Below are 17,379 nucleotides of genomic sequence, written 5' to 3'. Positions count from 1 at the left end.
CTGAGCAAAACTCCTCATGGGACTCTTACATGACTGAAAGATGGAGCAGATTACTTGTTACATTTACGGGAAACCACCTCTGGTGGATGAGGACCTCTCTGGCCCATCTCATCACCAGGTAAACTGACAGCATCTGCACAAACGGCACAGCTCAACCACCAACCCTTCCTCTTTGTCATAAGATCGTTTATGGAAAATAAATGATTCATTATTTTTTAAAAATTTCCTTTTGGGAAGTCACTGCCTACTGATTTTTAACCCAAAGAGGCCAAAGCTAAATAGGCCAATGTAAAAGCCGGTTGATTACACAGGGGTGAGAGGTGAGGTGTCTCCAGGACGACAGGGAGCGACAGGGGCCCGGCAGGGGTCTAACCCGACGCAGGATGGTGAACCACGGGGCTCAGACGCCCTGCTCTGCGTTCCTTTACCGGGAAGGGGGCCTGGCCCGCTGGGCTGTCGGGCTGAGGACAGCAGCTGTGTTGAAAGTCCTAAGAGGACGTTATGCAGCTGGGGCGGGGGCTCTGTAAACAGTCACTGCTGGCGATTAAGAACTAGACTGAGCTTGTAAGTGTCGCCCCCGCTGGAGGAGACGCGCGTGTCTGTAGAACGCTCACATCCTCCAGGACTGCGACGACCGCGCCCTCTCAGGCCTGCTGTGAGGGAGGGTCCAGTCGTGCACGCGGTGGGCACTTAACCTAGGTAATTAGGACCACGAGACTGACTGGGGACAGGAGGAGAGCCCAGCAAGTGGGCGAGGCTGCAGGGATGAGCCCTTGGTCAGCTCAGCGCCAGTCCAGGGGGACAGTTCAAACAACCCGCACAATCTGGCTGCCTCCGACACCCTCCCCCTCCTTCGCTATCTCTCAAAATGCTGAAATTGCCTTCTACCTTGGACCACTTAACTTGTCTTGATTCTTTTCCCTTAGCGGAGATATCCCAGGAGGGAAGAACTGTCTGTCAGAACGACGAGCTTTCAGATTAAATGAGGTAATAGCTTTAAGCACTTATAACAGTGCCTGTCACAGAATAAATAAGTGTTTAAGTAAAATAAATAAGCAGTAACTATGAACTGGCCTGTTTACTCCAAGCACTGGAAGTAGATTCTTGGCTTTTAAAAATCAAGCTTCAGAGCTGACTGGGGGAGAAAATCATTAACGCCTGGGTACAACCAAGGTGAACGTCCTTGACAGCAGTCAAGACGGACTCTCTTTTTTTTTTTTGCGGTACGCGGGCCTCTCACTGTTGTGGCCTCTCCCGTCGCGGAGCACAGGCTCCAGACGCGCAGGCTCAGCGGCCATGGCTCACGGGCCCAGCTGCTCCGCGGCATGTGGGATCTTCCCAGACCGGGGCACGAACCCGTGTCCCCTGCATTGGCAAGCGGACTCTCAACCACTGCGCCACCAGGGAAGCCCAAGATGGGCTCTTATTTGGATGTTATTCCAAGTGCGAACTGAAGATTCATTAGGACCCATGGGGTGAACACTGGCCGTGCCATGTGGAGTCTGCCCTCCCGCCTGTCCCCTCACAGCTCTGGGACCTTGGATGGTCACTCGGTCCCCGTAGCCTGGATAACAGCACCGTCGAAAAGAGCGCTGGGTGATGCTGGGTGCCCCTAGGCTGTCCCTGTGGTGCCTGAGCCGCCAGTGACGGCCAAGGTGTGGCCTGTGCCTGGTGTGACGGGGGAACCACATTTTTTTTTAATTTCGATTAATTTAAATTTAAACAGGCACATGTGGCTCCTGGCTGCCATACTGGACTGCGGAGCCTGCAGTGGACAGTAGTGAGGACCAAATGAGGCGAGGCAGGGGTGTGCCAGGGACACGTTGACCACCCAGGAACGTCTCGTCCTCGATGTTACGCAGCGCATACAGTGACCCAGGAAAGAGGAAAAAAAATTATTCTTAAAAGAAAAGTGGAGAAAGGAGAACCAACTGGGAGCCTGGGAAGTCCCTCTGCCATCCCCTGCCTGAGCTCCAGGGGGCCTGGTCCACGGGGAAGTGGAGGATGCGGGACTTTTTCAGGTCCAGCTCCTAGGGGTCAACGGAAACACACGAGCTCGAGAACCTTCACCAACAGCACTGGCTCATGACAGGAAGGCCTCCTAAGACTTTAGAGATCGTTACCTGGAGAAGAAATGTTCTTACACACCACACCCAGACACAAAACCATGCACCACGGTCCCAGAAGCCGTAAAAATTCCTGGTTAAGGTGTCCTCGCCCCCTGCCCACCCTGAAACCACCACCCCAGGGGCACAGAAGACACCCCTCTCCTGGGACCACCTCAGAGCAAAACCTCAGGCGTCAGCAGCCAACCCGGCCCTGTCTCCTAGCTCAGCGAGCTCTAGAAAGGGTCTGCAAACCGTAAACCCAGGTCAGAGCCCAGCCCATGGTCTACGGCTGCTCTCGTGCTACGACGGGCAGAGGATGTGGCCGCAGAGACGGCGTATCTGGCCCTCGCAGTCAGTTCCACAACCCCTGACCCCGAGGAGCGAAGCTCTGATTCCCTCTCAGAGACAGAAGGCAAGCTGGTCCTCTGTCATCTTTCACGTGGGTGCCTGATGTCACGCATCTCTCAGGGAGGGGTCCAAGTGACAAGGACACAAGAGCGTGTGTGTGCGGTTGGATCAGGCGTGTAGGGGAGAGGCTGGGCACACAGCTGGGAGGTGGGGCCCCCCTGCAAGGACACATCGCGCCCCTCCGTCCTCTCTCTCCGAGAGCCCTGCTCCGAAAAGCCCGGCTCGTGTTTCGTCAGAAGCCGAAAATTTCGTAAGTAGTTTAAAGCTTAATCCTTATTTAAATACAAGCATCCCAGAACCCTTGCCATTTTAAGTCTCAGCCCATATGCTGTCCAGTGATGAGCTTCTTGGGGGCTGAGTGGGCTCTTTAGGGGGAGCGGGCTCTGTGGCGGGGGTGTTCGGACAGGGAAGAGACTCCTACCAGGAAGGCGGGGAGCCGGCAGACAGAGGGACGGTGCCGGCAGCTTCTGCTGCTTCCACTCCCCCTACAATCCCTGCAGAGGGTCTTGCTTCTGGTTTTGTCTCCAGCCCTTTTATTCTGTGTCATGTTCAAGTTGTCTCAAGTCCTTGGGTGGAGGGGGTGGAGGGCAGGAGGCTGGATCTCAGACCAGCACAGACAGATGCAGATACAAGGCAGCCACGGTCTCGGAGTGGCACACACTCATCAGCCACATCATCACCATCATCGCCGAGAAGGCACCGAGGAGGCGGCCCTTTCCCGAGATGCTGGTTGTGAGACCGACCAGCAAAAATAAATGGGCTTCATTTGGGGCGACCTTGTTCTACTTACTAGAACAAATGTACTCTGCAAGCTTTTCTGCATTTCCACAGTTTTCTCCTTCTGTATGCAGGCCGATTTTATTCACTGGAAAACAACAACGACAAAATATATTTCTTTAGATGGTTGTTAAAGTCCTGTTCCTGTGTCGTTTTTTTAATGTGCAAATACAAAGGCACATGCCTTACAAATGACATGGAGAAAGTCTCCCCTTGGAAGCTGGTGTAGGGAGACGAGAGGGAGCTGGGTCCCAGCCCCGCCCTCCCTAGACCTGTGGCTTCGGATGGTGAGGCATCATTATCAGCAACTTAGTCTCAAAAGGTTCAGGAAAAATTGTTCTTTGCCTTGTATTTCTCTGTAAGTTTTCTTCAAAATAGCTTGGACAGATTACCAGAAAAGGGATTAGTGGGCCAAAGGGTACAACTAGTTTGGCAAAGCTTTTGAATACATGCCGACCAAGTACTTCTCAAAAGATGTGAACCAAATTTCAATGCCATTTAGCAATATTTGAATACATTTGTTTCACCGCACCCTTATCAGCAGCATTATACAGTTAACTAATTAATTACTTTTTGTAAATTTAATAAGGAAAACAATCATGTTTTAAACTGAACTATGGTGTTCAATGAACAAAGCTAAGTCAGTGTGGAAGGAAACCTCCTCTTTTCCTTCTCTGCTCTCATCACCACACGTCTGCACTCTGGTTACCCAATGTGTGGGTTTTCCACACCAAGCAATTCTCCAGTTCTCAGCTGGGTGTCGTACAAGTGAACTCCAGTCTGACGCTCTCTACTGGGAAGTAGCGTCAAATCCCGAGGATGGAAGGCTCAGTCCCATGAACTGCTCCCACTTCAGACCCAGGTCTCTGCTTGTGCTTCTGACTGACCAGCCCTAAATCGGAGGTTCTCACAACCCACTCCTTGGGTTGGATCATTTGCTAGAACAGCTCACAGAACTCAGGAAGATGGTTTACTAACTATTGAAGATTTATTACAAAGGATATTTCAAAGGGTGTAAATGAACAGCCAGATGGAAGAGATGCATCAGGCAGGTATGGGGGTTGGGCCTGAGCTTCATGCCCTCTCCTGGCTCCAGCCTCCCAGCACCCTCCATATTACTGCCCTTCTGGATTTCTACGGCGGCTTCATACACAGGCATGATTGATTAAATCATTGGTCGCTGGTGATTAATTCAACCTCTGGCCAATGTCTTCTCCCTGGAAGTAGGAGGCAGGGAGGGCATGAGGCTGAAAGTTCCTACTCTAATTGGAGGATTGGTTCCCATGGCAACTAGCCCCCAATTTAAGGGGCTTTCCAAAAGTCACCCCATTAAAGTCAACTCAGGTGGAGGTGAAAGAGGTTTGTTATGAATAACAAAATACACTATATATATATTTATATATATATATATATATATTTTTTTTTTTTTTTTGGCGGTACGCGGGCCTCTCACTGCTGCGGCCTCTCCTGTTGTGGAGCACAGGCTCCGGACATGCAGGCTCTCAGCGGCCATGGCTCACGGGCCCAGCCGCTCCACGGCACGTGGGATCCTCCCGGACCGGGGCATGAACCCGCGTCCCCTGCATTGGCAGGCGGACTCTCAACCACTGCGCCACCAGGGAAGCCCCACTTTATCTTTTTTATCACTCAGGAAATTCCAAGGATTTTAGGAGCTCTGTGCCAGGTACAGGGACAAAGACCGAATATATATTTCTTATTATAATCACAATATCACAGTCATTCTTTGGTGTTTTATTTGTACCTTGACTGCTTACCTAGAGAAGCAGTAGCGTTTCCCACCACATACACTGACTTAGCATTCCATTTTTCTTTCAGAGACTTTCTCCAGACTGTAAAACATGAAATTTGATGTGAGTTGCAAATACCAAAGCGGCCGTTTGGACGGCTGCCCAAGGCTGTTTGTTCATCCTAAAAAACTCGTGAGCAAGGCAAATTATTAATAACCAAATATAAAGAACAGCATCTCAAACTAAACTCCATTTTTATATTCTGTCCATATTCTGCAGGCAAATTTTTAAAAATCACTTTGGCCAATGTTTCAATATGCCTTCTTTATCGAAGGCGTTAAGTATTAAATCATTTCCACAGTTGGCACTAGAAGCCTTTTTAATGTATACTAGTAAACATAACTTGAAGAATTAATTCGCATGGTAATATTAAAATTTAAAAATCTAGACTTTTTTCTTTTTTTTTCTTTGGCCGTGCCATGCAGCTTGCGGGATCTTAGCAAGGGACTGAACCCGGGGCCATGGGAGTGAACGTGCTGAGTCCTAACCACTGGACAGCCAGGGATGTCCCCCCAAAATCTAGACTGTTAAAGGAGAAATTACTGGTCGTGAAAGAGAGGCAACGTCCATGTCTAATAAAGCAGTATGACCGGTTTTATTCGGGATATAACTCTGACAGCAGTCAAGAGACTGTCGTCTCAGATGGGAAGGCTCTTTTATCTGTTAGGGCAAAGAAGTGAATAAACATCAGGTTCATAAACAAACACAATTTAATAGAGAACACTACCATTTTGTGATGAAAAATAAACGTCTTTAAACATGGATTAAAGAAAAAGCAAGAAAAAGTGGGTAGTTTAAATGTATCACGAGGCCACTCGGCATTCAACATCCTTTCAGAAGATAAGGAAACACTACTTCTTCCTTCCTAAGATCTGACTATGAATGTAATTTTCCCTTAAATTCAATAGTGTTACTCCACCCTTTACACTCCTGTGAGAAATTCCCTTTTAGAAAGCAATAAAAGACTGAGTTTCACCTTCTTTCCTTTCCTACCCCACAAACTTAAATAATATTTATTTAAACATCATCTACAGCACGTGAACAAACCATTCTCCAAGCATCACAGTAGATATGAGCTGGAGCAAGCCCGGCTTCAGAGCTGTCTCTGCCCCTTAACTTGGGCTCGTTCCTGGCAAGTCAGCTGACCCACCTCCTCTGTTTCCCTGTCGAGATAACGGGGATTAACTATACCTCTCCTGCCTGTATTCATAGAGTTGTTGTAACAATCAAAGTAAGAAAATGTATGGACTATATATATTGTACACCTGTAACTTAAATAATATTGTACACCAACTATACTTCAATCAAAAAAAAGAAAAAAAGACAATGCATGGGAAAATGTTTTTTAAACTATAAAGCACGATAAAAAGTTATGGTGTCCATGCTGGGTTTTTTTTTCTTTTTCATCATCTTCATCCTCAAAACACATACAAAAGGGAAAGCGCAACGGTAAGACCAAGATTCCTGAAGCACCACTGGGAGAGGATACACACGCGTCTCCATCTCGAGTCTTCTTTCTCCATTTTGGACATAACAGTACTTCCGGCTCTGAGCTGCCTTGAGGATTGGACAGTACGCGTCCTCACCCTTAAGAAAAGCGTTAGACCTCCTCCTCAGCAGGAGCTAAGTGTGTATATGAAATCACCGAGGTGGTGGGGTTTTGGCTATAATGAAAGCCTAATTAACTGTAAAGAGAGCGCATAGTGACCACTCTGCACTGTCACTTACTCAGTGCTCACCACACCCCAGGAGATGTCCTGAATGCTTCACTTTGGGACTCAGACTCTGCAGCTAGAATCATACAACAGTGACTTACAGACCGTGTGGTCTTGGAGAGTTTCTCACCCTCTGCTCTACAGGCTCCTCATGTGTTAGTGGGGATACTAATCATACCTACCTCAGGGATAAAGCATCTAGGACCCGGTGTGGCACAGAGTAGGCCCTAGAGAAGCTCTAACTAGTGGCAGAAGTGACGATCCTGGGGTGCAAGTATTATTGTGCCCACTTAACAAACAAGGAAACTGAGGCTCAGCGAGGTCAAGGAAGCCGCCAAGGTCAGAATGGCCACCTGAGGCCGGGCCTAACTGGCTGCAAAGCCCTTTGGTAACCACCTTCCCCGCTGCCTCCACCTGTTAGTATAACTGGAGCTGGTCCGGCCTGACAGACTGGCTCCAGGGCCTCGGACAGGTGCTGACTCTCCGCAAGCCTCAGCGTTCTTATCTGTAAAATGAGGACCATGGTAGGTGAGCCTCCGGCTGGTCCAGGACTGAATGAGATCGTGAATGTCAAGCTAACATAGAGCCTGGTATGCAGCAGGCACTCCACACATGTTAGCTCAAAGCTGCCTGATGGGAGAGACTAAGGTGGTGTTCAGTCTGAGAGTCGGGCTCTGACAGAGAGGGAAGGAAGCGAGAAGGAGGCCTGAGCGGGGTCATGTCCTCGAGTGCTGGCTCGGCACACACTGTTCTCACGTGCTGTTGGACCTTCCCACCGTCCCTGTGAGGAAAGAGACTGGCGCCCATATACTGTGACCACCTGGTGGGTGCACAGGGAGACCCCCCCCCAGCGGCACCCGTCTGGGCATTTAGGAGGGAGCCCCGTCTCCTACTTCCTGGTGACACAGTGCCACGAAGCGCTCACCCCCGTCAGAAGGCTACCATGTGACATGTCATTGCATGTGGGACACTAAGAAACAGCTTAGAAGAAGGAATTTCATCTTCTGCTTCCTCCAAAGCTTCCAAAAGCACGAAGTAACTTGGTACCTAAATACTTTTTGACTAAAAGTCATTGCACTTTCTCAAACCTGAAGTCCAGCTATTTCTGGAACCTAGTGTCACCAACGGGAGAAAGCAAAGTCCAGTGGCATTCACAGCAGAGCCACCCTCACCTTCGGTTTTATTGTCTTTCTCCAAACACAGCTCCACTGCTTCCACTGCTCTGGGGCTGGTAAAAATGAGGCCCCCGTAGCCTTCAGGATGAGAGAGCTGCACACCAAACAACAGCAAAGGCATTTTATTTGACAGTCAAGTTCACCATTTTCCAGAATTCTAAATGCTTCACAATAGTAGTAGGCAAACTAATTCCATCCATCCATCCACTCAAGACAGAGCTTGCTATGCGCCTGGAACTACTCTAGGCCTTTAAGGACATACAGGTAAATTCACAGCATTTCCCTCAAGCAGCTCACAGTCTTGGGGAGGGAGAGGCCAGTGTGATGCAGGGTGGCAGGTGTAACGGAGCCAAGGGACAATGTGACTCAGCCTGGCTGTGGCTGGGGTGCAGGCAGGACGGTAGACTTGACCTGCATCCATCAGAAAGCTGGAATATTCAAGGAGTGATATCCATGCTGAAGCCCTGGTTTTTGAGGATAAAAATGGTGACAAAATCTACTGAACACATATTCTGAGCTGGGCACTGGGCGGTTCTACACATAATCCTGCACTGAACCTGTGAAGGTGCCCCGTGAGATGGTGGCACTATTTGCATCGCACGGATTAAGACACAGAGGCTTGGTGAGGATAAAGAACTAGTCCAAGGCGAGGGGCGGAGCCGGGACTTGAGCTCACGCCCCTGTGATTCCCAAGCCCGTGCGCTCACTCACTGCCCAACGGAGCTTCAGAGAGGGAGTCCAGGAAGCCCCTCATGAAACGAACTGGCTGGGGGTGATGAAGAAGCTCCCACAGAGACTCTAGTGTTTTTCTGGTTCCCTGTTAAAGCTGCTTATGGAAGAGCATGCGACGTGGGTCCCTTATAGAGTCCTCACAGCACACAAGCCCAGGGCAGATGCCAAATCAATGTTTGCTGAGTAAACTGTTGAATGAATAATTCAATCTTCAGCTCAGAGCGAAGGGAGATGGCAGAGAGGTCCTCCACAGAGTGACGGGCGGGCTCTGACATGCAGAGCACGGGGGTGAACCTGATGCTCACAGCAGCCCGGGAGCCCGGTGGGCAGGGCCGGGCACACCAGTCCCATGAAGCCGCCCTGGCTCTGGGCCCACGTGTCCAGAACGGTGCCCCCGGGGAGATGTCCAGTGACGGGGTGCACACTGATGGGGCCTGGGGTGCTGGGCCCTGAATCTTTAATCGGAAGCACTTGGAGGGCTTTCCTGGGACTGTCCCTGGCCATAACTATCGCTCCAATACATGGAAGCAGTCCCAACTCTCCCTCTTATCTGCTGGAGAACTCCGCCAAGCTGCCCAACCTGGGGAAAAACAACAGCTGCTCTGCGCTTTGCTGAGGGCAGGGGCGTGGAGTGAATGACAGGAGGAAGGTGAAGGGTCTGCATGGCCGAGAGCAGCACAGGCCTGGTGCCTCGGCATGACTGGCTCTCCCAGGCCTCCTAACAGGCCCACCTCCAGGTTGGGTGGCTTTCTGGGGGCACTGGTAGAGGCTTGGGCTGAGGATCCAGTAGCAGCCAAGTCCTGGAGCAGGTGCGCTCGTGCCGTCCTTGTTTTACAGTTGGGTAGTGAGATGAGGGCTAGCAAACGAGTCCTTCCCCTAGAATTCTGCAGGATTCTACAGAAACCAAACGTGTCTCATTCAGAAACGATGGTGCTCAGACACTGATGAATCTTACCTTCTCCAAAAAACTGGGAAGAGACAAAAACTCAAATGATAAAACAGGGATCAAAGTGGCTTCGAGTCCATATAATCCTAATTCCTGCAGGTAAAAGAATATGGTTTTGAATTGGCCAGGGTTGTTTGGAAAATAAGGAAAAGGTCCTATTTCACAGCTTATTCTGTGCCAGTTCCCCAGTTTTAGCAGATGGACCCTCCCCTTGACTTCAATCACGAGGCAGTGCTGGGCTTTCAGGGACCAGGTGTGTCAGGTACTTACTTACCCTGATGTACGGATCCTGGCCACAGTCGTCCTCCTTAGGGTCTTTCAGTAGAAGAACCTTCATTATTGCCTGGCAGTCTTTACAGGGTGCTGTGGCAGACCAGGGAAACGGATCTTAATTAGATCGCAAAGCCTCTTCCTAAGCAGTGTCAGCTGGGCTGGGCGCCAGAAGCAGGTAATCAGCTGCTGGCTGAAGCGGCCTATCCCTCGCACACAATGACTTGGCGTTTATGGGCTTGTTCCTTCTGAAGACCCTGTCACCGATAAGGCCCAGGGACGGCATGCTGGCACTTGATATCACTTGGAAAGGCAGATGAAAGCCATTAGGGAAAGGCAGTGTGCTAGCTAAACATTTAAGGCTCACAGAAGAGAACTGATGCAAATTCTGGGTTGTATCTATAACAAATATAGAAATGAGCATCTTATATTTTAAGGAAACAAATAATTACTTCCATTTCAAGATAAATATACTCAGTTGCTCATAAGCTCTTTAGGAAATGACTATACTGACTCTTCTGCTTCTCAAATGATGTTTTATAAACGTGGTTGAGTATCATGAGAGAATTTTTCAAGAATTTTCTAACCCAGAAACCAGTTGGTTGATATTTATCAACAGGCTTATATACTTCATACCCCTTCTTCCTATAATTTCACTTCCAAGAATAAATTCGAAGGTGGCACTCATAAATGTGTGCAAAGATTAACATAAAGATATTCATCCTGGTATTCTTTTTTTTTAATTGACGTATAACATTGTGCAAGTTTAAGGTGTACAATGTGATTTAATACATTTGTATGTTGCAGTATGATTACCACCGTAGCATTAGCTAACACCTCGATCACCTCACATAATTATTTCTTTTTTGTGGTGTGAACAATTAATATCTAGTCTCTTAGCACCTCTGAAGTTTATAATACAGTATTGTTGACTATAATCACTATGCTGTGCGTTAGATTCCCCCCCCCCCACCCAGAGCTTATTTAACTACTAGTTGCAAGTCTGTATCCTGGTATTCTTTATAATTGCAAATAATTGGAAACAATGTAAACATCTAACAATGAGAAAATGGTTAAATAAATCGTGGTACAGTTATATGAAGTCATTAAAATATTCATAAACAACTTAATTATATGGATTATTTAATCACAAAATAATGTTAAGTTTAAAAAAGCAGGGTTCAGAATTGCATTAAGGTACGATTTACAGATTTTATATATACATATATATGAAAGAATATTCTTTGGTTGTAGGTTAGGGTGATTATTGTCTTCTCTACCTCTTTCTGTTTTACCCCCCAATTTTTTACAATAAATATTAAATTCCTTTTGAGTCAAGGGGGTAAAAGCACATTATAACCATCCCAAAAGCCTCAAATCAAATACTGTCGAAGACCTGCAAAATAAACTCTGCTGGAAATGCAGACTATCTCCCACAAGTAGCATTAGACTACCAGTTAGTTACTTAATAAATATTATACAGTGGTTGATAGTAGTCAAAGAAAGTATATTGCTTGGAGCAGAAATGTGTTAACTCTGGGAGCCATTACTTATAAATTATTACTGAACATATTTCTGGAACATTATAGTATCTGTGGGACATCTTAGGAAAATCGTCTCCAAATGAATTGCTCTGTATCTAAGCAACCAAACCTGGGTGAACTAATAATAATTATGAAATCAAGTTCAATTAATGCTGCTGTCGAGCTGTTAGCTAGAGAGACGGGGCATTTGGGGAAATGGGCAGTAGCATCGTTTCTATCATTTCCTGAAGTTATTCAGAATGTGTCTCCCGCAGAAATCAGCAATCTCCCTTTCAGTGATGGTCACTGTTAGGTGTCAGCTTGGCGAGGATATTTTCCCCATTTATTCACAGATGCTAACCTAGGTGCTGCTGGGCAGGTATTTTAGAGACAAGTTGATCAAGTTGACTTCCTGAAAGGATCACACAGAACAAGCCAAGCGTTTAGGTGGGATTCAAAGAAGGAAGACGTTTATTTTCATTCTGGTCCCAACCATTTCAAACAAGGCTGTGGACAGATGGTCTCACGTGGAATCACATTGGTACATCCTGCTAGCTCTGCCTTCAACATGAATCCACGGTCCAGCCGCTTCTTAACTTCCCCGCTCCTGAGACCACGTGCACGCTGGCTTTTAGTAAAAGGGATGATCCTTGTTAATCAGGGAGGGCCTGGTTCAGTCAGTAGGAAGGCCTCAAGAGCAGGACTGAGGTTTCCTTGAGGAAGAAGACATTTCGCCTGTGGCCACAGCTGCAGCTTGCGCCCTAGCCCGGCCTGCCCGGCCCATCAGCTTGTGCGGGGGATTTCAGCCCTGCCTCGCCAGCCCTCACAGCTGCACAAGGCGATTCCTTGCACTAAGTCTCCTGACACATAGCCCCTACTGTTCTGTTTCTCTGTGGAACCCTGACTGATACACCTTCCAATCTGGGGGCTCCAGGAGTCTGGCAGGTCACTCAGTGGCAGGTAGAACTTGGCATTTTCTGCATAAATCTTTCTGCGGCGTGCAAAGCAAGCAACTATTGTGGGCATTAAAAAGTGGGAGCGTAATGCCGTGAAGCAGGCATCCTGCGGCCACAGACCCCCCACCTTGGTCCTAGGCTCCGGGACACACATCCCCAAGTTTCCAAAGCATCTGTTAGTACTACTTTCTGATACCAGGAGCCAATTTCTCACACAAGTGTTTCTATAGTGGTCTCAGGCAGCGACGCCTGGGACCTCCCTCAGGGAGGTGCGGTCTGAGTTATTTGTTGGAGGCGTGGACAAGTTCAAGCACTCCAGGCTGTGAGGTGACGTGGCAGAGGTGACTGGGGTGTGGGTTTACCTCTCCAGGGCGACCCCTCTGAGCAGGAGAATCTGAGTTGAGATCGGAATGGTAACAGCAGGGGCAGAAATGTTCAAGTGTCAGAAAGGGGCTCAGGGTGTCCCCAGGGGAGAAGGGTAGGCGTGGCTCAAGAGCAAAGGATAAGGGAGGCTCTGGTTCCATGAGAAACGGGAATCCACTGGAAGGATTGAAGCAGGAGTGACAGTGATGGGATTTACACTTCAGAGAGACCTCAGGCTTTGGGGGCAAGGCTGGCCACCACAGACTAGGCGTGCACGTGGTCTCAGGAGCAGGGAAGTTAAGCGGCTGGACCATGGATTTCACACTGAAGGCAGAGCTAACAGGATGAACCGACGTGATTCCACGTGAGACCATCTGTCCACAGCCTGGTCTGAAATGGTTGGGACCAGGATGAAGATAAACGTCTTCCTTCTCTGAATCCCACCTAAACGCTTGGTTTGTTCTGTGAAATCCTATCAGGAAGTCAACTAATATTCGTACACAGTTACTGTGAATCAGGCACCGGGTATATAATACGATTCCTGCCCTCATATTAATGGGAGGGTAAAACAGATACATTACAAATAAGTAAAAATAGCGACAGAGTCATAGTGCAACGAGCATTACGAAAGAAAAGTCAGGATGCTGTGGAAACATAACTGGCACATCTTATCTGGACTAGGAGGGGTGGCAGGGATTGCCACTTGCCCCCAAACATCCACTCTTCCTTCTCCCTCATACGAATGGAACCCCTCATAATAACGGGGCGCGTGGTTGCCCAAGATAAAAACGTGTAGCGGGATGTGGCCAGGTGACTAGGTTCTGGCCGACAGGATGGACGTCGGAGGGACGTCGTGCACACTTCCGGGTCCTGCCTCAGCAGGAAGTGCTGCGCCCCTGCCCTCCCCCTCCTGCCTCCCGGCTGGCGGGAATGCGGGCCAGGTGGCCAGCCCCTTCTACTGCAGGGGAGGGTAACGCCCTGGGGGTGACGGAAGGAGCAGGACCCCTTTGTCAGCCAGGGCTTTTACATCAGAGAAAAGGAAAGTTCTATCCTGTTTCAGCCACTGTTATTTGGATTTCTGTTAGAGCAGTGGAACCCATATCCTAACTAATACAGAGGCCAGAATGGCTTTCTTGAGGACCTAATGCTTAGACTTAGACATGGTGCCTGAGTAGGATTAAGCTCCAAGGTTGGCATGCCTGAGGGGTGGGAGAGGTCTGCGGCAGCTGGAATGTACAGGGGAGAGTGGGGAGACAGGCTTCATCCGGTCCTGTTAGGGAGTTTGGATTTAGCTTAGTACCAGTGGGAGGCGTCTTGCTGATGGATTTACTTCTCCTCTCCTTCTCTCCTTTCTGCTTGCCCTTTTCTCTTCCCCTTTCTCTCTGGGGCAACACAAGGAGGGAAGTGTGGGGTCACAGAACAAGCACAGGATGAAGGGCCAAGAGACCAGCTTTGCTGTCCGTGATGTGATCTTCTTTTCTCCCCTGTCAAATGGGAATAACCTTTGCCCTACCAAGGCCGCTGAGTGACTCAAAGGAGATAACAACAACAGCTACCCAGTTATTGAGCGCTTACTACATGCCAGAGACTGTTCTAGAAGCTTTACGTGCATTAAAGCTATGAGGTTTATCCCACTTTATAGATGACGAGACTGTGGCATATGGGGGACAAAACTCACCAGAAGTCCCTGGACCAATGAGTGGCAGAGCTGCCACACTCAGGCAGCCCAGCCCCAAAGCCCATGCTCTTACCCCTGTGCTGTGCTGCACACCCAAGTGCTTGGGAAGACAGACAGGTAAAAAGACATAAAGGACTTCCCTGGTGGCACAGTGGTTAAGGATCCGCCTGCCAATGTAGGGGACATGGGTTCAAGCCCTGGTCTGGGAAGATCCCACATGCTGCGGAGCAACTAAGCCCCTGCGCCACAACTACTGAGCCCGCGAGCCACAACTACTGCAGCCCACGTGCCTAGAGCCCAAGCTCCGCACGCCGCAATGACCTGGTCACCGCAACTAGAGAAAGCCTGCACAGCAATGAAGACCCAACGTGGCCAAAAATAAATTAATTAATTAATGATAATTTTTTAAAAAGACATAAAGTATCACTCTAGTGCAAAGTGCTTAGTCTGGTAACGAAAACGTGTGAGGGCAAAACCAATCTACCCCCTGCAAACAGAAAATATTTCTTCTGGGTTCTACTCTGTGGTTCTCTCAGGTAATAAAACTGATGCCTCCTGGATAACTGTTAAGAAATTCCATGAGATGGGCTGCAGGACTTAACAAATAAAAATCAAATACTACCCTTGTCCCTTTTCTGCCGTTGCTCAAAGCATCTCTAACGTAAAATTAAGAGGAACCGTTGCTGATGCTTCTTGGCCACGCCAAAGCCCATGTCATCAGGTTCACTGAGAAAGGGATCAACTGATACGTGCGCACAGATAGCCGTGCTAACACCCTGGTACTTTTCTCAGTAACTGAGAGTTTAAAGCTGAGAGTGTTCCCTCACCCCGACACCCCATAATGGACAGGTACCAGTCCCTGAACTACTGGGCACATCCAGCCCAGGGCAGAATCCAAAGGCTCAGAGAAAGGTCTACAGATACCTTCTCAAAAAGGGATGAGCATTCCCAAAACGTCCTGCAGTGCCCAAGGGTCCGCAGCAAAGGCCCAGGGACCAGGTGACAGAAACAGCTCGTAGCAAAGGAAACACTCGCCAGGGGAGGCCTGGCTCACAGGGTAGCTGGGTCCGTGAAGGCACACGTGATCACCAGCTGCTCTGTGAACCAGGAACGACCTCCCTGCCTGGAGTCCCCAGCTTCTGTCCAATGGCTTGCTTTCTACAATCATGGGGGCTTAGATGGTGGCATTATTGCAATTTCTCACAGGCCAAAGGAAGGACCGGGATATTTCTAGAGCTCAGCACAGACTGTCATTCCTAGCTCAAGAAACCCACATTCCTGTCACTTCCAAAATGTAGCCAACAAGAGTGAGAAAGACAAACACTGCTACTTCTCACCCACACGGTTTCCCATCCTTAGGACCACAGAGGAAACACAGCCAGCCCCAAAGGTGTAGGTGCCCTAGCTCTCCTGGAAGACACAACCGATGGAACTGTGCTCCTCCAAAGAAGTCCTAACCCTTGGCACCTACAAATGTGAATTTACTTGGAAATAGGGTCTTTGCTGATATAACCAGGTTAAGCTGAGGTCATGGTGGATTAGAGTGCCCCATATAACTGTGACTAATCCAACACGACTGGCGTCCTTAGAGAAGAAAATCTAGACACAGATAGAGACAGACAGAAGGCCATGTGAAGGAGGCAGAGACTGCAGAGACGCTGCCAAAGCCAAGAAGCACCTGGGCCCCCCAGCAGCTGGAAGAGGAAGGAAGGATCCTCCCCTAGAAGCTTCAGAGGAGGCATGCCCCACGGACACCTGGACTTCAGACTTCTGGCCTCCGGAACTGGGAGACAATAAATTTCTTTTGCTTAAGCCATGTGCTCTGTGGTATGTGTTACAGAAGCCCTAGGCAACTAGACAGAGGGGAGCTGATTTTTGGTGCTGTCTACAGGACTATGTCTCCTAAGAAAAAGCACCTGTGTGTGTGCTCCCAGCATGGCCAATCCTTCCTTTTCAGCTGAGGAATTTGAGGTTGGGGTGTGGCAGGGGGACCTGCCCGAGCTCACATGGGAAGTCCAAGGCAGAGCCAGTACTGAGCCCAGGCCTTGGGGTCTGAGTTCAGTTCCCCCCACCAGCTCATGCCCATCACACCATCTAAAGACTGGAAGCAGCAACACAGCCTTTCCTTGTGGGTGATAAGCCTCCACGTGAACTAGTACTTAGCGTGACATTTTCACTCAACTATGAAGCTTTTCATTTGGGGTTTAACCTTAATTATGTTTTATTTATTTCCCTCTACCCCGAGTCCCTGAGACTTAACACAGGAAGGGATTTCACCACAGCCCTCTTCTATTCTGGGCAGGCAGAGTGGGGGAGATGTCAGAATTTTTATCCTTATAGTTGGGGCAAAGTTCAGCTGCACCCTGAAGGCCTGCCCAGCCTCAAGACCGAGAGAGAGCCCGGAGTCAGCGACAGAGACATCAGGGGTTGAACGGACGGGGGATCTTACATGTCTGAAGCGGGGTCCTGGAGTGACACCCCACCGTGTGTGGCAGGGGTTGAACGGACAGGGGATCTTACATGTCTGAAGCGGGGTCCTGGAGTGACACCCCACCGTGTGTGGCAGACAGCGGGAAGGACATGGCAGCGGTCCTTGCTACCTGGGGGAGAGGGCGGTTACCAGTTACGGGGAGAACTGACGTCAGGTTGGCTCATCAGTTGCCAGGGAAGCCAGCAGAGGGGCCGCCCCTCGCTGTCCCTTTGATAAATTATCATAGTGGAGATGGTTCGGATTCAAAGATTTCAAAAATCACTAGCTGGCGCCAGGAGCAGGTACGTAGGCATTTACTGATTACATCATAGGCGCTACGACTGAGAGGAGAGGTCAGTCAGGTGAGTAGGATGAAGGTGAGGCAGGGACTGGTCGAGCAGGGGATGTGCAGAGAGCAAGAGAACAGTCACCTTGGGTGGCCTGATCATA

At 49.2% G+C, this 17,379-nt stretch overlaps 1 protein-coding gene across 4 annotated transcripts in view; it reads right to left on the bottom strand.

Moving 5' to 3' along the window:
* Positions 1–17,379, bottom strand: part of UROS (uroporphyrinogen III synthase) — a 34,525-nt gene that overhangs the window by 9,333 nt on the left and 7,813 nt on the right. For 3 of the 4 annotated variants that reach the window (XR_014017249.1, XM_081251459.1, XM_081251461.1), the window contains exons 2-6: positions 9,944–10,032; positions 9,679–9,762; positions 7,989–8,085; positions 5,069–5,143; positions 3,307–3,381 (exon numbers count right to left, since the gene is read on the bottom strand). Coding sequence is in view for 3 of the 4 variants with exons in the window: in XM_081251459.1 (XP_081107585.1) it covers positions 3,307–3,381; positions 5,069–5,143; positions 7,989–8,085; positions 9,679–9,762; positions 9,944–10,032 (420 nt within the window). In the remaining variant the exon portion in view is untranslated. The remainder of the gene's footprint in view (positions 1–3,306; positions 3,382–5,068; positions 5,144–7,988; positions 8,086–9,678; positions 9,763–9,943; positions 10,033–17,379) is intronic. The other variant, XM_081251460.1, reaches the window with a different exon arrangement.

The sequence above is a fragment of the Mesoplodon bidens genome, assembly GCF_964165515.1.
Source record: "Mesoplodon bidens genome assembly, chromosome: 1".
Classification (NCBI taxonomy): Eukaryota; Metazoa; Chordata; class Mammalia; order Artiodactyla; family Ziphiidae; genus Mesoplodon; species Mesoplodon bidens.
The sequence above is the reverse complement of the archived record's forward strand: the minus strand, read 5'-3'. Positions and strand labels throughout refer to the sequence as shown.